General features: G+C 36.0%; 2 protein-coding genes across 9 annotated transcripts in view; one reads left to right on the top strand and one right to left on the bottom strand.

Annotated features, from left to right (window-relative positions):
* Positions 1-12,876, top strand: part of LOC106054147 (regulator of G-protein signaling 3-like) — a 174,718-nt gene extending 161,842 nt beyond the window's left edge. For all 3 annotated transcript variants that reach the window (XM_056042549.1, XM_056042550.1, XM_056042551.1), the window contains 5 exons: positions 1,036-1,791; positions 3,124-3,347; positions 7,402-7,565; positions 8,179-8,345; positions 9,168-12,876. In XM_056042549.1, the coding sequence (XP_055898524.1) occupies positions 1,036-1,791; positions 3,124-3,347; positions 7,402-7,565; positions 8,179-8,345; positions 9,168-9,353 (1,497 nt within the window). In that variant the 3' untranslated portion in view covers positions 9,354-12,876. The remainder of the gene's footprint in view (positions 1-1,035; positions 1,792-3,123; positions 3,348-7,401; positions 7,566-8,178; positions 8,346-9,167) is intronic.
* A 456-nt stretch (positions 12,877-13,332) lies between these two features.
* LOC106054148 (guanine nucleotide exchange factor VAV3-like) overlaps positions 13,333-22,602 on the bottom strand; it is a 60,148-nt gene continuing 50,878 nt past the window's right edge. For all 6 annotated transcript variants that reach the window (XM_056042542.1, XM_056042543.1, XM_056042544.1 and 3 more), the window contains 4 exons: positions 21,985-22,075; positions 21,025-21,115; positions 20,294-20,451; positions 13,333-19,354 (listed from right to left, as the gene is read on the bottom strand). In XM_056042542.1, the coding sequence (XP_055898517.1) occupies positions 19,304-19,354; positions 20,294-20,451; positions 21,025-21,115; positions 21,985-22,075 (391 nt within the window). In that variant the 3' untranslated portion in view covers positions 13,333-19,303. The remainder of the gene's footprint in view (positions 19,355-20,293; positions 20,452-21,024; positions 21,116-21,984; positions 22,076-22,602) is intronic.

Genomic DNA, 22,602 nt, shown 5'->3' with positions numbered 1-22,602 from the left:
CTTTTGCCTTGGGTAGAATCTCTACCAATGACCGGCCTATCCATTCTTTCATTTTGTCTTCCCATCGCTTTCTCTGTCTGCCTCTTCTTCTTTTGCCTGGCACTGTTCCCTGAAGGAAGGTCTTTGCAAGCCCTGAAGACCTTGTGACCATGAAGATTCAGTTTGCGTTTTTTTTTTTTTTTTACAGTGGTTAGGTCATCGTGGATTTCCCTTGGGATCCTGTTTCTAATCTCATTGTGTGTGACTCGGTCTTTGTAGAGTGGTAGAAGAAATGTTGTCAATGTCCTGCACTGATTTATTACAGTCTTGAAGTCTATGGCTGCATAAGAGCCATTTTGTGATTCGGCTAGACCAGAGAAGTATTTATGTATCCCTTCAGGATGTAAATACTTTTCGGCTTTGTGTGCATGTTATGACCTACGTCCGGGCTGCGTCTGGCGATAGTGATGACTTTCGGACACCGACCACTTGAGTCGATCACCTTTTGAGGGGACATTTTGGTGCATCCTTGTAGCCAAGTCGCTCGTCCTAAAAACAACACAAAAGAACAGTGACGACACAATACCACCATTATTTACATCTTTTCAAGGCGTTCTGTTTCATCCTTCTCTATTGTATTGGAAAGGTGGGGGGGGGGGGGGGATAGATGAATTGATCTTAAGGTCTTTGATGAACAGCACAGTGCTTTCCAGCTCCAATAATCCTCCACAAAGTCCATCTCTGATAGGCGCTTCACTGAGCAAGTCAGTGGTTTCTGGGTCCGTTCTTGTAGCTATGAAGATAAGAACTGTGCTGTTTGAAGTGTTTGAATGAATTTAGATATATTATATCGGTCTATCTTTTGGCCTCTTTATGTAGTTTCTGTTGTGGTTTGTTTTGAAAAAAATAGTTTCATGAATTCTTTGAGGATTTATAGTTTTTAATCTGGTAAATACCTTAATGTAAGAGCTCCTTTGTTGCTATGATACGTTTATTTTCTTTCTTTGCTTTTTATTTATATAAATTAATTAAATTTGATATTGTTTTTGTTTCCAGGGAGTCCATCTGGATGAGCCTACGTCCCCAGCGTCGGATCGCTGGTCGGGTCACTTGACCAGCCCTGTCAAGACGCAATGGACGGATGAGGAGCTGGACGCATTTGTCCGACAGCTGTCCAATCCCCAGCACCATGTCACCAAAATAGCCGCCATGCCGCAAGCTGAAGCGTCTACTTCGTCTCCGAGGAAATGCAGCCTTGACCTTTGCCATGAGCTCAAGGACAGAGGCCGCGTGAGGGCGCCCTTGGCTCGCTCCGAGACCGACACCAGCGTCTCTTTTGGCGATTTGGACATCCCAGTTTCGGAAAGAGGAATGGCAAGCAACGTGGAAGAGGATGGCTCCAAGTCCGGGGGGCGAGGTATCATTAGCGGACTCAGTGGCCTACGCCTTATCAAGAACAAAAAACTGGCCAGGTCGTCACACGCGGCCAAACGATACACGGCACACAAATCAAAAGACGATCAGGTCGATCCCGACAGCCTCGGTGACCCCTCGCCACGTGACAAGGCCCTGGGGTCTGTGACATTCTCCTGCTCTAGTCCTGAAGGCTCAGACGGCGAACTCGCTGCCGAAATGAGAACATCGGAACAGTTAAGCAACGGCGCAAACAAAGATGGCGGGAAGAAAAGACGCTTCCGGAAGATGCTCTCCCGACCTTTGAACCGGTCTCAGAGCGCAGGGTGCGCTAAAGACGTGCCTGCGCATGCGCTGTTCTTAGAAAACCAACAGAAAAAATCCAAAGATACTGAAACGGTGAGTACCATGTCACGGCATCTTAGATACACAAATGAAAGGGATTCTTAAGGCATATGCTTTAGGTTCCAACCAAAGTATATAAGCCGAAACATATCCTCGTTTGAAATTTAAATAGATTCATTCTTCTTAGGGGATGTAATCATAGATCTGTTGCTTATCAAGAAATTTGATAAAGTCTTCTTCTTCTTCCTCGTCCTAATTATCTTGTTGGAGCGTTCAGACCAATATACGAAATGAACTGCGCAGTGGTTTCCAAATCAAGGAGCTCTCCATAGAGTTTTCTTTCTATTGGGGTGTTTGGGAGTCAGTGTCTTATACAGGCCTCTTGGTAGTGAGAGCAGTTTTGAAGGACATGCTCAGCATTCTCTGGTGATACTCCACATGGGCAGATTTCACTGGTTCCAATTTTGAGCTTCCGGTACATATGTTGTCTCATTCTGTTGTCTCTGGTCCTGAGTCGAAAGATTAGACGTTAATCTTGTCGGGATAGCTTATAATAGGCATCATCTTTATTGTGATTCGGATGAGAGCTTGTCCATTTCTCATTTATTTTATTCACTATTAGTTTCTTCATTTCTTCTGATAAAGTGAAAGTGGTCTTGTTTGCAAGATGTTACTTCACCTATCCATCGGCTTCGCTCCATTTCGATCAAATGTTTTCTTGTCCTTTGACCTGAATTTTTTTGGGTGGAGTTTGCTATTAAAAAAACGATGCCAATAATTGTATTAATAAATTTAATGTGTACATTTTACCCAAAACCTAGGCATCAGGATTAGCTTCTAATGGCTTTCAATGACAAAGCTTACAGTTTGTGCTGGAGAAGACAGCCTATTTTTTTTTTTTAGAAAACTTATATCAACTCAACCTGTCTGTCTGGCAAAAAGTTTAAACATGTTTTTTCTCCCATTTCCAATTCTTGGATCAAGTTAGAACTTTGCACAATTTTTCATTGAACCTGACAAGACATGAATCACTCAAAGAAATTAACCAGTTAGTTAATAGGAGATTTAATTTTTTTTATCAAAATAAGAAAAATAAAAGCTACTTAATGAGAGAAGTGGATATATATATATATATATATGGATTTAATCCACTTTGACATTCTCGGATCTAATTTTGCAGAATTATTCATAGTCGATGACAATACACTAATCAATCCAAAAATTAACCAATTAGTTAATCATTTAGTACTTATTAATTAATTTTGTTTTATATAGCAGAAATGGAGATAAAAAATGCAATTTTCAGAAAAATGGCAGTAATCAAACTGATGAAATCAAAAAAAAAGTAATCAATCTCTCAATTTCTGCTTGTTTCTCTCTCGCCAGCTAGCCGCCAGGAAGTCTCGTGCAAGCGAAGGCGACATTCGGCGTCTGGATGACGCGGACGACAACGAAGTCGAGGAGGATGCCAACAGCGCCACCACAGCCGTCCGCAGCAAGAGGATCTCCGTCAGCAGAATACACAAGACCAAATCGGCGGACTCGGCCATGCTGGCCACTGACGAATTTGGCGCTATTCTCCCCCAGAGCAAAGGGAAATCAAGAAATATGTAAGTACCTTCGAGGTCTAAATACTGCAACAAAAAAAATTTGATCTCAATATTATGTAAATAGAACCAACCAAAAACGAAAGTCGAAAATATTGAACTTATTGCTAGTTTTGTCTTTGAAGAGAACACCTCCCACGGCGGATCACATCATCTTTGTAAATGTTTGACGAAGCGAGAGATTAAAAACAGAAGTAATTACTGGAATTGCACTAATGAAAATGTTGTTTTTTTGTGTCTGACGCTGCAAAATTGTACTTCGATTAGAATAGCAAGAGTGTCTAATGAGCCGACATATGAGTGACGTGTCTAGTCAGCGGGAGGTTTGGACTAGGAAGTAAACTAACTTAAACTCTGATGGAACATCCGAAACATGTAAAACATTGAACAAACATTTTACAAATGGAACTCTCAGCTTTGCTTTGTTTTTGTTTTGTTTTTGTTTTGTTTGGGAGGGGTGATAAGTGTTAGACTTATCTGCCTTCATATTTATCAGCCGCAAAAAGTCATATCCTGTTTATTTTTAGCCTTTACGCTCCTAAGTCCTGTACACATTCTCACGCACCTAGCAAAAGTAAATAACAAACAAGAGCGTAAACTACGCTCTATGACGCATGCACTGTTATTGTCTAGTCTGAGTCACAGGGAGCAGACGATGTCTACTCACCACCCTCTCACCCCCCTCACCTGTCCAGTAGGAGGTGAAAACGTGTTAAATACTATTCAGGGTTTCACTTCAGTACACACGTTGACATTTATCTATATATCTGTCTATCTATCTATCTGAGTGTCTGTCTGTCTGTCTATCTATCTATCTATCTATCTATCTATCTATCTATCTATCTGTCTGTCTGTCTGTCTGTCTGTCTGTCTGTATGTCTGTCTGTCTGTCTATCTATCTATCTATCTGTCTGTCTGTCTATCTATCTACAATTCTCTCTCTCTCGGTTTATCTATTTATCTCTCTCTCTTTCTCTCTCTCTCTCTGTATATATATTTATATATATACGTCTCTCCACTGGCGATCTTAAAGGGTGGCGTGTGGGGAAACCGCCCCAGGCCCTAAGCCTTGGGGGGGGGGGCGTTAAAGAGAAACTTTCGTCACCACCATCCCATCGTACAAATGTACAAAATAGTAAGTGCCGCCTTTTCTCTCTTTGTTTCTCAATGTCTGTCTCTGCCTCTGTCTCACTCTCTCCAACCCTCTCGTTAGGAAACTTATCAAGAAAAACAAAAGATCAACATTTACGACGTAGGCGTCTTTTCTTATATTTTAAAACATGTCACTGTATCTTTAACAATTCATATGAAACTAATAATTAGATTTTAGATCAAATACACAAACTGAAAGCAAACAACAGAAAGTTCTAAATCCAACTTGATATTTCATTACTTTGTGAATAAAATTAGACCACTAATTAATAATGTTGTGGCTTCAGGCGTTACAAAAATCTGGCCAGAAACAAACAGGCTAACAAGATTCCTGTGTATTGTAAGTGGGAAAGAAAAGCCAAACGTGTGAGGGGAAAAAAAAAATGACTACTGAGTGAAGAAGATGCGGTAAAGATGAGAGATGGTGTGATGGGCAAGGGGAGACTACTCCACAAGATCAGTGAATACGTTTACCAAATGATAACCTAAAAATAGAACACATCTCTCTACTCGACGTGAAAATTGACAGCCTTTTCAGAATGTATCTCTCTCTCTCTCTCTCTCATCGTTTGCAAAAGCTCAACTATTTTTAGCAAGTCGGAAAAAAAAAAAATCTGGAGAATGGTTATTTTTAGCCTAATGTAAATACAAGAGCCGATAACCTTCCCGTCCTATTTTTTAGAAGGAAGAATAGATTTGGACATTATGTTTACATCGAACTGAACTGTAGATTTCTTGCTTATAAAATCGGTTGATATTTGGTTGATATAAAGACCTAAGTTTGTGGTACTTCGTTTAACTGAAAAAAAAAATCAAATATGACCGCTTTACCTTTTCTAAATTGTTTGTAGTTTGTTAAACTTAAGAAAAATCATAAATAAGAAATATAAAGAAATCACCCCCCTCACACTTTTGTTCCTCATCATTTATATCTAGTGCATATATGCATTTCATCAACAAACATAACATGCGTCTAAATTAATTGAAATCCTTAAGATGACGTTTATCGTTTAAACTAGAAATGCCAATTGCCATCAAGGGTTTTTAACAAAATATTAATTCTATTATTTCTTTTTTAATGTTCCAAGACCGTCAAACAGTTTATAGCTATAGTAGCTTAGTAGAGTGCCCATAAGGACACATAAGGATGGAGTTTGCTCCCTTTTATGACACCTGACCGCAGGGAAGGACCTTACCCAGAGGTCAGGAAAATAGAGGTTGTTTCCTGTCGATTACCTTTTTTTATTTAGATGTCCAATCAATTAGATGATCATTTCATTACACCAGTTTATCATCTGGTCTGTAGATTGCAATCTGAAAGGGGACCTTTACTTATTTTGTACTTAGGGCCTACTAGTGTGGCATACTGCTCCGTGAGACCTATTGGTGTGGCACACTGCTCCGTGAGACCTATTGGTGTGGCACACTGCTCCGTGAGACCTATTGGTGTGGCACGCTGCTCCGTGAGACCTATTGGTATTCCTTTCAGACGAGACAGGAGGCCGAGCTCACGAGAAAATCCTCCGTATTCCTACAATGTGCCACCACGAACCATGAAAGGGCCGTCATTGCATCGTCGTTGGGGGATAGTATGGTTAAGCAGAGCCTTTCTTTCATGTTTGTTCTCTAGAAAGTGTTGTGGGAGACCTCTAGAGGAACTATTCCTATTCCTTGTTAGCCAATCTGTCTCCTCCTAACAGACTTTTTCACCAGAGGGCCACGCTGCGCCTAAGGGCGTGAAAAGATACCCTAGTTAAATCTAGTACCACACCGCCCTTGCAATTCAAACTGCACACGCTATGTTGTGTGTTTTGTTGGGAAACGGATGTACACACTTGGGCAGATGTCAACAATTTAAAAAGCTGAAGTGGTCATACTTAGTCATTTTTGAACAACTTCTGACCAGCACAGGGCTATGTCAGTTATGAGTTGGAGTAGACACCTAGTCTATATAAAAGTACATAGGCTATCGTTGGTTTAAGCTCAAGCTGTTTCGTGGATTACATCCATCGACATTACAGTGTGATTCATATAATAAATCATAGAGAAACCATTCACAAATAATGGATTTTATGCGAAGCGGCAGATACGACTTAGAGTAAGATATATCTTTATTTCAAAATCATTTCAAGTCTGGAATTTTAGTACCTTTAAAATAAAGTAAAATAAAATAAAAAGTCAGATTGTAATAAACTTAAGAACTTTCTAATTTGTTTGTGTGTGTGTGCGCTAGCGTACGAGTAATGGTGTGTGTACATATTTTAATACTTCTTTAATTCCTTGAGTATCTTTACTAATATGTTATATTATGTTGTTTTTGTTGTTGTGTGTGTGTGTGTGTGTGCCTTTAATGCCCCCCTCCTTTGATGAAAACTCTTGAAAAGCATACACGCCTTTACATCCGTAAAGTGGCATAGATAGGAGTTTGACATCATTTGGGGGCCCGGGGGGGGGGGCTTGACCTCTTTGGTGACCTCTGCATTTTGCGTAATATTTAATATTTAATGTAAAAACACTCATATGGCCCACCCCCTCAAGTGGAAGCCCGGGGAGATATTCAAAATTTCCCCCTTCCTTCCCCCACCTTAGCTACGCCTCTGCCTATGATTAAGGCGCGTGTACCACAGTTTGAGAAACACTGTCGTCAGATTTTTTTTTTTAACTTTTCATAAAAAAATATTTCAGCAAAGCAAACTTAGAATTTATTAGATTATCTTATCTTATAAAATAAAGACGCATTCCTTCAAAAGAGAAGATAAATAGACCTACGTCATTAGTAGGCTGCCATATACTCTGCTAAGTCATTCTTTCCCCTGGCTGATTCAGGAAACTGTTTCCAAACCCATAAGCCTATAAATAATCAAACCAAAAATACTAATATAAATTATCCTTTTCTATTTTTCAGAGCTAAAAAAATTTCTCGGAAAATGAATTTCCTGCGCAGGCGTCACACAGATTCAACGTTGGGTCTGATGAAAAACGATGAAGGTGCAAGGCGGTTAGCCAATGTGGATCCAGAGGAGGCACTGGAATGGAGCAAATCCTTTGAAACGTTATTATTTGATAAAAGTAAGTTCATTTTTTTTTAAATTTCTTTCTTTTTAATTTCCATTTACCTATGGTGCTAGTGGTCCTGGTCGAAACTATGGTATTTATACTGTCTGCCTGTAGGCTTTCAGATTATTCTGGCTTTCACTACTGAATGTTGTTAACATATTAGGATAGCTACGCCCAACCCTCTTCTTTTTTTCTTCCTGGCCTGGGACCGTCCTTTTTTAGAGTTATCAACATTATAGTTTTGCATTTAAAAATTATTTTTAGTGAGTTTTATTAACGGATGTTTGTATTAGAAAAACAGTTGCCTAAGTAAACTTGTTGAGTACTTTGGAGGAAATATGGAAGTGTGGTCGAGAGGCTAAGTACGTTTGAACTTGACTTGGTTACCTACGAAGGGGGCTCGAGGTTCGACACCCGACTCGAGCATAGTTGTGTTTACTGAGCGCCTACAGGCAGCACGGAAAACCTTCTCCCACATACCCCCCCCCCTCCCCACTGGTCCACAAATGAGATTGGACCACAGCGCTCTGAGCATGCTATAAATATGAAAGAAGCGCTCTATAAAATATATTATTATTATTTATTAAATAAGTTTTAATATACATCTCTTACATTTTATTTACAGCTGGCCTGGAATTGTTCCGTGGGTTTTTGATCTCAGAGCACAGCGACGAGAACATTGAGTTTTGGATCGCTTGTGAGAACTATAAAAACATGAAGTCCAGCAAGCATCTGCCTTCCTTAGCAACCAAAATATTCAATGACTATGTGGCTGTTCAGTCCAAGAAAGAGGTACGTCTACGGCTGTACGTTTGAAGCGTTAGCAAACAGTCTCAACACCAGCCCCAAAAAAATTTACCAATATTTACTGTATCAGTGGCGTAGCTAGGGTGGGGAGAGGAGGGGGGGGGGAGAATCTGTAAATCCCCCGGGTCCCACTTGAGAGGGGGGCCCCAAATGAGTGTGTTTTTTTTTACATTAAATATTACACAAAATGCAGGGGCCCCCAAAGAGGCCAACCCTCCTCCCCCCAAGCCTCCGAATGATGGAAAATTCCCAGCTACGCCTCTGTACTGTATTTATGGTTATTATAACATTATATTTCCTAAATACCATGAAATAATACCTGAATATTAGTTAAAACCTGGCAGAACCTGCGGTGCTGCTGATCTCAAACTGTACCGGAAATTTGTTGCTCCTTTGGACACATCAGCTGCGTTTAGATGGGGGGGGGGGAAATGATTTGTGGGCCGCATTGTTCCGGCCATAAATAAAGCCCAGGCATTCATCTTGTTTCTTCTGCTAGAGAAAAGCCACGTGGTCTAGATAAATATTTCTAAAAGATTTGATACTAATAGTGTTTTTGTACAATACTAGGTGATAGATTTATACATTAATAAAGTCTTGTGGATAATAGGGATGAAATCATTGATAAAGTTTGGAAATAGTGATAAAGATTTCATTAAAAGATTTAATGGAAGATATGGATCTATATATTAAAAAGATTTAATGGGTTTTCCTAATATACATAGGCCCATATAAATGAAAAAAAAATATCAATAGTGTAATTAGGTTAATAAAATTATTAATTACCGTTACTTTTAACCTTTTCAGATTAATTTGGACTCCAAAACACGAAGCTTGACGTTTGAATCTGTAACCTCTAACCCAAATCGTCAAACTTTTGATGAGGCGCAGAGAAGAGTCCAGGCATTGATGGAAAAGGATTCCTACCGAAGATTTCTGGAATCTGAAATCTATCAAGACCTTGCCGCTGGCAATATCCAGCACAAAGCATAATAGCCTCGCACTTAAGTCTTTCTGAACTACCAGGGCTACTACAAGGTTGTTTCATAATAACTTTAATATATTACACTTACTGGAGATTCAACATACGGAATGCATCCCGTAGTTAAAGAAGTACATGCATAAATGTTTTCATATTTTTTTTATAATCATCTCCCTTTTTAAAAAAAAAATTACTTATAAATAGACTTTTTAGTTTGCGTAATTAAAAGTACTATTTATCCTGACTATTGCACTATTTTATTTTAGATTTATTTTAGTGATCACGATATTGAATATTTTTCTGAAATTGGAAAAAAAAAAGAAGATAGGCCTACTTCATTATTTCTCATCTACTTTGTTATATCATTTTCTTTTGATGTTTTATTTGTAAATTAAATAAAAAAAATATTTTTTACTTCTTTATGTTTATACTTATTTGAAGGATAACATGTTATGTAACTCTTTTTTTTTTTTTTTTTTTTCAATTTGTAACTAACATGTTACAAATACTTTGGTTGTGTCACATAATTATATTTCATACAAATCTTTTTTTTTTATTTGATCTTGTAGATAAGTACACTATAAGTGCTCGGTAATAAACAAAATGTACTTTTAATTAAAATGGTATTTCAAAGACATAGGAGGAAAATTAATTATTATTGCTTAATCATTCAAAGGGAAATAACAATGACAAAATTATAGAACAGTAACAACGAACGTTGAACGATTGCAGATAACTCCAATTTTAGATTTCTCATTTGATTTTCAATTCCTAAAAGAAAAATTATTATTATCAGAAAGACAAAATTTATTTTTCTTTCTTCTAATTTTCTATAGTTGATTATTCTATAATCTCAGTTGGAAAATTACTGTTATGCCATGGTAGATAGGCCTTTACATGACTGGAGAGCCAAATATCTTGTATCCTTGATTCATTATTCATTGTTCCATTCAATCATAGTCACTACTTGCAGATATATAACTTTGGAGATTCTTGTTAATTTAAATTTGTGGTCTTAAAATAAGCAAGCATTAAATCATCTGTCACATAGATCACAAGATCTGAAAGGAGAGTTTCCTTACTTTACTATTAGGCATAATATAATAATATCTAGCAGAAATCAATCTAAATATTACCATGACTATATTGGTATTTTTATAATTGGACATCCTCTTTGTAAAATGTAATGCTTAGAGCCAATTCAAATATCATTTGTTTGAAAATGATTTTAAATTTTATTTTTTTTAAATTTTAATTCATTTTTTAAATTTTTAAAGAAAGTATTGATTTCTTTCTGGCATTTGTGACTTTCTCTATGCAATGTGTATGTCTATTTATGTACCAATGAACTAAACAAACTCATTGACAAAAGATTTAAGGTGCTATTGATGTTCTCCCTTTGATTTTAGTCAATACTTCTTTCAATGTGGCCCCAAATTTGTGAAAGTGCATTATCTCCCATTCATTCTTTAAATTAATTTGCTTGCTGCCCTTTTCCTTCTTATGATAAATTTTTGTTGACAAAGAAATAGTCTTCATTGTACATAGGAAAATGTTTCCAAATATCTTTTTATTTGAAAAGATTTTAGCCAGATTAGAACTCTTCTGTAACCTAGATATTACGTGAACCAATTTTTGATGTGCTGTGAGAAGTTAATACCCTTGAGTTGTATTTCATATTCTAGTCATACAGATACAATAATTATTTTCAAGCCAATGTCACAGTTCCATAACAAATTACAGTGATTCCCATTACTTGTGATGTCAGCCTGGTATGCACTTTGGGCAGTGGCGAAGCTAGGTTGGGGGGGGGGGGGGAATCTGAAAATTCCCCCCGGGCCCCCACTTTTATATTAAATATTAAGCAAAATGAAGGGGCCCCTAAGAGGTCAAGCCCCAAATGATGGCAAATTCCTAGCTTTACCCCTGACTTTGGGCTTTTGTCATGATGGTCAGAGGTTCAAACCCTGCAAACTGCAGGTTTGCGACAGGACATATTAATTTTCACATTAGATGGAATATATGAAATTGTGGTGATACATTTTGATATGTTTATAAAATGTCATTAAAAACTGCATTTAATTTATTCATCACTTTTATTAGCACTCTGTTCCAAGTGTAGACTGAAGAAGATGTCCAGGCTTCTTTTGGTCTGTCAATCTAGAGACATAATTGTTTTAAATTGTGTATGATTCTGGTCTCAGTTCATAGGAGACTTCAATCTTAGTCAATATTGTGACAAGTCTTTTTCTTCCAATGTTTTTTTTGTTTATATGTTGTAACCTCTTTTTTTCTTTTTTTTTTTCAAATATTTTTATTGACACAGTAATTCTGTGATAAGTTTACTTTTTTTTGTTATATGTACAAATGGATATTAATTTTTTACTTATCTATATAATCTACATAGATCTAGTCCCATAGATATATTTCATTATGGCTATGTCATGTAGATGGGGGGGGGGGGAAGTGTTCTGAAGATGTACTTTAAAAAGATTCAGGGGCATGGTGGATGAGTGGTAAAGTGCTTGGCCTCCTAACCAAGTGGTCTCGAATTTGAATCCTGGTGAAGACTGGGATTTGAACTTTGGGATTATTAGGGAGTCCCCGAGCCCACCTAACTCTAATGGAGAAAGTAAAGGCCTTTGGTCATTAGCCATAGAAACAGATGAACTTTACACTATCTGGTCTCATGGAAGGCTTGGTCTGAAAGGGAGTACCTTTATCTTTTATAAAAGGATCCACTCATCCTTCAAGTGACTGAAAGTCTATTAAGGCCCAAAGCACTGTTGCCTAAAGAGCTTTAACTGTAGTGATACCATGGCTCTCACACTTACTTCCCTTTGGTAGCACACTAGATGTGCTGCTGAGACATGTTTCAAAATACATTTTTCTTTCCCCTACATTTATAACAAAAGAAGAGGTCTAACAAGAAAGATGTCAACTTAGGACATTGAAGATTGTGGATTCTGACCTGTTTAGAAAAGCTCCGTGATATTAGAAATAAAACCCTTCTTATATTCTGTGGCAGAGTGGCAATGCTAGGAATTGTCAATAAATGAGCAAGACCTGTGGTGTAAAGTAATTATGATATCATTCAAACTTGCTGTGTGCAATCCATGTTTTTAAATGACACTAAATGCAAATACTCAAATGTTTTCCATTACTTTGTTTTCACATTTGTAAAACTTGATGTTCAAAGATTTTTCTATCAAATACTTTAAAAAATATGGATTATTAAAAAAAAAAAAAAAAAAAAAATATATATATTATATTTTGTGATACTGGATGTTTATATATTTCACTTGAATACTATTTATGTAAATATTGGTGTCCATCTTATCCCATAATTTTGACGCATACATATGTTGTCAACCCAAAAAATGAATGCAAGCCCGACACCCCTCTCACATAAAGCCCACCACTCACACTATATTTTATTGTTATGATTCTGGTTCAGGACAATATATGCATCAATTGTCTTATGGATTTTTGTTTGTTTTGACTGAGAAATGAAAATAAATTTTACAAACATTATTTGTTTCAAGTTTTGTCACATGTTGTCTGTCCATAAGAGGTTGCCCTGTCATATTTAGGTAATACACTTAAAATTGGTGACTGTAATAGTAAATAAAGTTAAATGTATACAGTTGAGCAGACTATAATATATTATTATTATAGCTTTTATATAGCGCTACTTTCATACTTATAGCATGTTCATTTGTGGAACAGTGGGGAGGAGGGCATATCTGGGATAAGGTTTTCTGTGCTGCCTTTAGACGATCAGTAAACACAACTCTGCTTGAGTCGGGTGTCGAACCCCCTTCATAGGTAGTCAAGCCAAGTTCAAAAGCACTAAGCCCCTAGACCAGACTTCCCACAATTACACTAATAACTTATCAGTTACCGGTACATTGCCCAGGCAGCAAACTTTTGCAAGCAGCATTATTTGAGCATTCATATCTAAACATAAATTCACAAGAGACAGGTTCATATGATGTTCATGAGAAGTTTTATTCACAGAAACAGAAACCACATCTTGATTTAACTATTTTTCATGAAAAAGTCATACAATATTGCAGGCTGTACATATGTCATATCCCATGTGACCAAATACAACAAAAAAATTCACTTACATTAAAAATACAAAACATTTTCTGACTTGAAAGAAAAAAACAAAAGAAATTGTGCTTGCAGCTATTTTGAAACTAGCCAAAATATTTTATGCCAGTTTTTGCATAACATAACATTCAAAAATGTGACATTTCTTTTCATCTAAATTCTTTTCCAAATGTATTAATGCAGATTTAGACTCTAAACAAAAATATTATGACAAAACATAATCTCAAGTGTGAGGAAAATTGCATGGACATAATCAGGTCTTTCTGTGGACAGACAGAAAATAAATAGTTGTGCCTAATTCACTGACCAATGAAATTTCATACAAAATTGCCAAGTAAGAAAAAATACATATAAAAAATATTATGATTCTGTGAGTTCCTTAGACTACAGGCACAATGACATTATAGAAAATTTCAATGTACCTAACAGGTTTAGAATGATGTTATATGATAAGTTAAATTCTTATAAAAAAATTCCGTGTTCTACCAAAGTACAAATACAATAGGTCTTATGTGCATACAATTGTCCTCAAATATTAACGCTGTCAAATAAAAATGTTTGAATGCAAAACATAATAGAAGTTTTAAATACAAAATAATCTGCAGTAGTTCCATACATTGACCGTTCCCATTTTCAATTCTGGGGAAATTCATTCTCTTTTCTCTTATTAAGTGTTATCTTCTTTTTTTTTTTAAATTTTAAAAAGAAAAAAATGAGGAATTACTTCCCATGCATTAGCTACTAACAAGGAGATGGTAACATGAAATTATCAACATGAGAAACATGTCCCTTCCCACCAGAAGTTTGCTGTGGTTGTACAATTGTTAGTTTATGCACAAACAAAATTAATAAAAAAAAAACAAAACAAACAAGAAACAATTTGAGCATGATCAAAACAAAAACAAATTTTAACAAAATATTAAGTTTTGCAAGAAAATATTCTGATCAATTTAGAGAAAACAAAACAAAAAAAGAAAACCTCACCAACCAAAATATATATTTAATAAATAGTTGAGAAAAAAATAACAAAACAAATTCATTTGCAAATTATGACCAAGTTTTTGTAAGACAGATTATCACAAGAATCACCAAAATCAAAACAGCAACAAATGTTGAAACCTAATCTGTACGACTTCTTTATGGGGAAAGCACTCACTGGTGGAGGTCAACACAAACGTTACAAAGATACCCTTAAGAACTCTCAAGGAGGGCGATACTGACATTCAAGGCTGGGAAACACTAGCAATGGATCGCTCGCATGAAGCTGTGAGTGTTAAAGAGTCTCGAGATACGAGGCAAGGAGAGCTGCCCGCATAATAGAGAGAGCTAAAAAAAAATTCTAAAAATAGAAGCAGGCTTGTCTGGAGTAGACCCAACTTTACTTTTTAATACAAAGAATGGACTTTACAGCCATCTTCGAGTTCATAGGAAATGAGAAATGTGCTCATCTTCAACCACGAAGGAGGAGCTATATAATACAAGAGCTACAGGTTTCAGATGGACAGTCAGATAAGAAAAGTAAAGTCCCTGCTAACACCACATCTAGAGGTAAAACCAGTGGAAAGCTAAAACAGTGAAGCATTGTGGAGTTAGCAATTACAGACCCGTCCCAAAAACCAGCTTTCTAATACAAGATACATACATATAACATCATCATATTCCATACCATAAAACTAGATTTCTGTACAACTAATAGCTTCATTACATATGCTTTGTGGTGTAGCATCTTTTACACAGGTCAGAGAGTTAAAAAAAACAACAAAAACCCCCATACATTTCAATCTGGATTATTTCAGTTCAGCAAAGCACATAATTTATTGCAGGGGAGAACAAACAGTGACAACTCCCAGCACACTATTTACTAAAGCACAATCAACAATCTTTCAACTCCCAGCACACCATTTACTAAAGCACAATCAACAATCTTTCAACTCCCAGCACACTATTTACTAAAGCACAATCAACAATCTTTTAACTCCCAGCACACCATTTACTAAAGCACAATCAACAATCTTTCAACTCCCAGCACACCATTTACTAAAGCACAACCAACAATCTTTCAACTCCCAGCACACCATTTACTAAAGCACAACCAACAATCTTTCAACTCCCAGCACACTATTTACTAAAGCACAACCAACAATCTTTCAACTCCCAGCACACTATTTACTAAAGCACAACCAAAAATCTTTCAACTCCCAGCACACTATTTACTAAAGCACAATCAACACTCTTTCTTTCTTACACAAAACTTTGCTGCCAGGCTGCAGGTTAGCAGAATGTTGCTCTCACTACCATATATGTATAAAGAACCATCTGTCAATAAGTTAATTCACAACAGGAGAATCTTATGGCTAAGGTGACATAGAGAAAAATAAATAAATACTTAACTGTGGCAATGAATACATACAAAATAGAAAAGTATATTTGATAAATTGTCTAGAAATAGGAAAAAATATAGAATTTTTTTTGTAGCAATCAACAACCTGAAGTACATGAGTTAAAAAAAAAAACAAAAGAAATACAACGTATGTTATGCTCATATGCGAGTCCAAATATGGGTTGAATTTCACAAATAAAGCCATTGGTCAACATCTTAAAGCAATCATCAAAAGTACATTCTGGTTCAACAGTTGTAGAAAAGAAAAAAACATCAAAAAGTGATCAACATCTTAAAGCAATGGTCAACTGTAATTTATCAACATCCTGAAGCAATTCTTTTTTTTTTCCCAAGTGTGAACTAACAAGGTTGAAGCCAACATTAAGTCATGCAGGTAACAATATCTGATAGCAAGCAATGGCAATCAAAAATAAATAAATCCCATAGCAGAGCTCAAGCTGCCCAAGTAACCTTATCTTTTATTTCAGGATGGCCTATAAAGAAATATTTGAAAAACCTTACTTGTAGCCAAGAAAAACAAAACAACCAAAACCATGTTATTTTTTCAACGTCGCTGAATATTATTACTTCGTTAAGATTTACAAATTGGAAATATTGACTATCTTTTTCTGTAGTATCCTCACAGAGGAGAAAACCAAAACAGAACATCATAATATCTAACGACTTCTTTTTCGCCTTCTAGTTCATCCTGAAAACAGCTGCCGATTCTAAAATCACATGTACCTGGCCTCAATATGAAGACAGGAACTCTCAACCCTATACTATTTCTTCTATCGCCCTTCCAACAGTTTAATTAGCTAGATTAGTAAGAAACAAGACTGAAACTCATAGCATCAACAGCACTGTCTCTCACCTACACTAGCCCTAGAAACAAGTTACGTGGAAGGTTGCAAGTTTGTTTTGTAGAGAAACTCAACTATTGAACAAGAAAAACATACAAAATACTTTTTTGAAAAACAACAACAACAAAAAAGACAAAGCTTCTTCGGAGTATAATTGTATCTATTAGTCTGGATCAGTCGTGCCATTCAACTTTATACTAGATCTAGACCAACAATGAATAAGCTTGATCAAGAAATATTGGGAGAGAAAGAAAAAAAAAAGAGAGGGCAGGGGGTGGGGGGGTATCTGGGTGAATGTTACTGTGATCGTTTTTAAAAAAAAAAAAAATTTGCTTGAATTTGAACTCAGGGCTCTTAATGCAAGTCCAGGTTTGAAAAAAAAAAAACAGAAAAAAGTCAAGGATTAACTGACCAGTGTTCCTGGAGCTGAGGCGAAACCACTTGTGGTCTCTGTTGAAGCCATGAAGAGATATCCTACTGACCATACAGATACAAATATTAACAATGCTTAAGAAGTTATCAACAGCAGCAACTCATAGAGCGCATGACAGGAAAAAAACAAACAAACAAGAAGGGTGCCAAGTTTACAAAAAAATCACAAGGTTGGCGACACTTGAATTGAAACACTGATGTACTGAACAGACAAAATGAATTCTTAAGAATTAATGTTCAAACCAATACCACTGCAGTTGTAGTGTTATAGTCTCACAATATGAAATGAAATCACACAAACGTTCAGAGCAGAGGCCAAAACAAAATTTAAATTTCTTTGCAATTCTGTGGTCCATTTTTTTTTAAATTTGAAAAGCACAGGATATTTAATAATAAAAATAAAAGTTCATATTCTGCCATTTTAACCAATGATTTTAATATATATATATATATATTTCATATTAATTAGTTCTATTTGACAACAAAAAAAATTGTTAAGTAATTTTGCATCAACAACATTAAGAGTGATTCGTGGTGAAAGTCGAGCTAATCACAACATTAATAGTGATTGGTGGTCCAGCAAATCAGCAAGTACAAATGACAATGTTCATCATCAACTAAACAAAGCTGTGGTCCACGGCCAAGTTCAATCTAAAGTTGACTAAAAAGATGCACATACAAAAAAAAAAGGGGCAAACCAAAACATTGGAATGAAAGTTCAAAGGTTACTTTGTGGACATCTGTTCAAGACGTTTGCAAGAATGTGGCAAGCTACTAGAGTAGGATCAGATTCAAAACAATTGATATGTCATGACTTCGTTAGTTCAAAACAATGTCTTCACAGTAAAAACACAATGGTTAAGAAGAAAAGGTATTGAAAGTATTAGCTATGTAGGTAAACCAAAGGACAAAGATTTCAGTTCCAATATTTTTTGCAAACTACTAGATAACTTCAACCATTTATTTTCATTGCAATGTTATCAATCAGGGTTCATGACCTTATGTATTAGTACACTCCAGCTTTTTTTCCTGCCTTTTCTGAACTTTTTCCAGACTAAAAATGATTAAAAATCTTACCAATTGCAGTCTTGTGTTTTCCCATTGGCCAAAATGTAGACTGTCAATAATTTAAGAGAAAAAAATCCACCCAATATTTCTGGTTCTGTACCATCATCCCATGTAACAAGCTAGTTAACAAACAAAATACAACCTGTCCTGCTTCAGGGTGACACTACAAATGAAACTAAATTGAAAGTTCAACCAAACAGTTCAACCAAACAGTTCAACCTGCATTTCCTTTTCATGAATTCAGAGTGAAAAGACCATATAACTTGTTAGCCAGAACAGAATTAATCTTAAACAATTTGGAGATAGCACTGCTTAAAGCCTATTGCCATAAACCTTCTTGTTACATCAAGGTCTACTGAATATGCTATAATGAGGTCTAAAAATACATTTTCTAGCCTCCCCAAAAAAATCTGGGCCTCGCTACCTTTGGGGAAACAAAAAAAATTACTAATATCATTGATTATATATACAAGCACAATCTTGATGCGACATTGTCCACATGATGAGCCACTACTTCAGCATATTTTAAAATTAATACACTGACTCTACTTCAGCCCCTAAACCTCTCTCAGCTGGCTGCTGCCTCAACACATACGAACATATACACCAACATCTTCATGTCCTTGCAATTCAAGATTACTAAAAGTCTTGTACATGCGTGCACACACACGCCACGAGCACAACACATAAACTGAGCACCTGATGTATTATAAGTACTTGCCTATCCATAGCTAATGGTCTGACTTCAATATTCACATGTAATTTATTTATAACATTTTATAGTACAGTTTCATGGTTAATTTACACAAGATACAGTCAAGCACTGACATCAGACATCATCCACAAGTAGTTCACTTTTAAGTTCGTTTTTCATATTTTCATTGCTTTCTCAGTCACACACTCTCTCTCTCTCCAGTAGACTGTAACATATCTCACTTTTTAATCTTGAAGAAAATAAAAAAAAAGATATTGTGATATCAATAAATGTGAATTATTTCCTAGAAGTGATACTACACAGACTTCAACTTTAGGGTCATAACATCAACCTTAATTTTCACACAAGATTGTTCTTTTGGGCAGGAATGTGTTACAACTTGGATCAAGTTTGCTCTTCTTCGTCTTGTACATAGGCCAAGGGAAAATACCCAATCTAAAGGAGAGAAACAAAAAACAAATTTGATTTAAGGTACACAATGAAAACATCAAGTGATCATCATCTAATTCAGGGGTTCTCATCCTGTGGGTCGTGACCCCTTTGGGGGTGGATTGACGATTTGCCAAGGGTTGCCAAAGACCATCGAAAAAGTTTATTATTTTTGTCTATTCCTCTATTGCTGTGTGTGTGCACGGGGGGGGGGGGGGGGGTGCGGCAGAGTGGGGTGGCCGAGCTTAAAAGGTTGAGAACCGCTGATCTAATTCCTCGAAGGTGATGGCTTACAGGCTAAAACCCTCTCTTCCAAATGCCTTGGACAAAAAAAAAACCCTGAGGTTGTGAACAGTGCATATACCTGTCCATACAAGTCTAAGAGAAAGTGGCTTCCTGAACCCATCAAATCAGAATAGGTAAGTCTGGCATAAAAGACTATGAGAAATGGTTTACGCATCTTCACCACAGGGGGATGACCTTTACAGTGCTGAGAAAAAAAACAACAGGACAATGGTTCATCCTGCACTGGGCTATAATAAATAATAGTATCTTGTTCAGGCCTTTACAGTGCAAAGTAAGAACCAACAGGAAAATGGCTCATCCTGCACTGGGCTATAATATCTTGTTCAAGCCTTGGTAAACTCTACTCCGGGTAGGCCCAGTGCTTCCAGGCTACATAGGTAAATTTTTTAAATTATTCCCAACATTCAGACCATTTTTTTATATATGTTTGTTCAAGGAAAGGTGCCCTGGCAGACAAAAGTGTCAACAAAGGGAATACCAGTCATCACCACAATATTTTATCAGCAGGATGCTAAAGAAATGGATTAAATAATGTGAATATAAACAAATAGCTTGGATTCGAAGCATGACTTCAAGTTAAACATCAAGAAAAAGAGTGCGTACAGTCTCCGTAGTTTTGACTCCATCAACAACACTTACCCTGTTTGTTCTTAAGTTCTCTCCCTTCCACCAGCCTTTGTCCTGCCCCGTCTTGCTGAGTATGGCAATTCTATCATTCACCTGCAGCGTCACCTGTGATGTGGATGTGGCAGCATAGTCGTAGATGGCCACAGCGTAGCCCAGGACTTTGGGACCACCTGGAAAGAATTCATCCACTGTTTCACACAAAGTAAAATCTTTGTCTCTCTTTTTTATCTTTTAGGTTCTTAACCCTCTACTGCCTGAAATTTATCATCCTCTTATTCATTTGAACTATGAGGATAACATTTTAGACAGTAATGGGTTTCCAGATTCAAGATTGATGAAAACTAAAACAGTGACCTGGGACTAGGCTAAATTTTGAAAGAGGCATGGCCCTAGCTAGATAGTGATTTCTAAAAGCAATATAGAATTCTCATTTAAAGAGATGGAGCAATGGTTCTTATCCTTATACTAAAATGTACATACATCAGCCTTTTAAAAAATATTAAATGAATAGAGCAAAATTTAGGTTATAACAAGAAAAGAAATATTACTTTAAAAAATAAGTTTTTACTCATTTCCTCAACGATAATAAAGATACTATTATTATCAAAACAAATCTCATCCAGTTGTAACAACATATATTTTACAAGAGATAACTATGTTATAAACAAACATTTAAAATGGAGAGATGACCATTATAAGCACTATAGATAGAATATAAACTTGATAGAGACAAGAGAACTCACTGGCCACTCGCTTGTAGGGGTACTTGAGTGTTGTACAGACATCAGGGAAACTGTCTGCCAGCTCCGTACTCTGATAAAACTCCACCAACTCCTGTGAACAAACATCAAAGCTTCAACCACAACTAATGACAATGTCATGTACATACATTTCTGACATTATGTCAACAATTACATAACAAATATATAAAACATCCATTGAAAAAAATCTAAAGCTACTTAAAACTATATCTACCAATAATGTACACATTATTTCCCTTATTTAATCAATATCAAACAAAATAATGAATACCAATAATTGAATGACTAATGGGGTATTTTTGTTTATTTCTTCATTCTTTTGTTAGGTACCATAAATAATTGTTTAAAGTATCAACTTGATGGGAGAATGTGTGAGGGAGAAAGAGCGTTAACAATTATTTAAGGGGACTAAATCCAACAGATTTAGCCATATATGTAAATACTGAAGTATTAGTTTCCCTTGTTGCTATTTAATAAAATAATGAATTACCAGTAATTGTCTAATTCATTTTTTTTTTATTAATTCCTGTCTTGTCTATGTCAATGAGTAATTGTGCAAATTTTCAGCTTGACCCGAGAATGGGGTGTGGGACAAATAACGTGTATATACTTTTTGCCAGACAGACATAGTGAGTTGATATAAGCTTTGCAAAAAAAAAATACTGTTTGTTTCATTTAGATTTTAGGAACAAGTACTATTCAAAAATTGATAGCATGGTCTTCAACTAGCACTACAACTATTTTTTCAGATGATCGTGAAATAACATTAAGTCCATTACGTATACAAAATAAACCTGACAGAGATACTATTTTTTTTTTCCACAAAGTCTGGAAATGATTATAATAGTCTCAAATTTGTATGTTCATGGTCACTATTACACACAAGATTTAGTCTTGTCAATAAGAGGTGCCCCTCCCGACAAAGCCATATATCCAACTGACCTGTACAGAGCCAAAGTAACGCAATTCTGCTAAATAAAACTGGCCATCATGTGTCCGGTTGACCTTAATATGTCTGACTGCATTGGCATATCTGAAATTAGCACAAAACAGTAATGATAAAATACAAACATTATAAACATGTATTCATAAAAATATTAACATCACAGATTGGAGAACAAAAATACTAGAAGACTTGGGGGATTCTCTTTGGAAAAATGGTCCAAAGTTAGTTTCTTTATAATCTTCCAAAACATATCCAATATCCTTTTTAAATTTAGTAGGAAAAGTTACAGCAATCAGCCATCGTTTTTTTCTAGCCAAGAAGGAAAGATACCATTGATTTGTCCCAAAATGAGGAACAAGCTGACTACAAACTTTTCCAAGTCCCTCCTTGAATTCTTTCCTATTGGTTAGTTCATGTTTGAGATGGTGACCAAAGAGCTAGGCAATGATGACCTGCACAGATGATCTACATCAATGATGACATACACTATGGGGAACTAGAGGTCAATTAAAACATCTCATAAAGACTTAATGTGTATATCTATCTATCTATATCTATCTATATCTATCTATATATATATATATATATATACATATATATATATATATACATAT

Source organism: Biomphalaria glabrata, chromosome 9 (assembly GCF_947242115.1).
Source record: "Biomphalaria glabrata chromosome 9, xgBioGlab47.1, whole genome shotgun sequence".
Taxonomy (NCBI): domain Eukaryota; kingdom Metazoa; phylum Mollusca; class Gastropoda; family Planorbidae; genus Biomphalaria; species Biomphalaria glabrata.
Note: the sequence above shows the minus strand (reverse complement) of the source record. Positions and strands in the feature narration are given on the sequence as shown.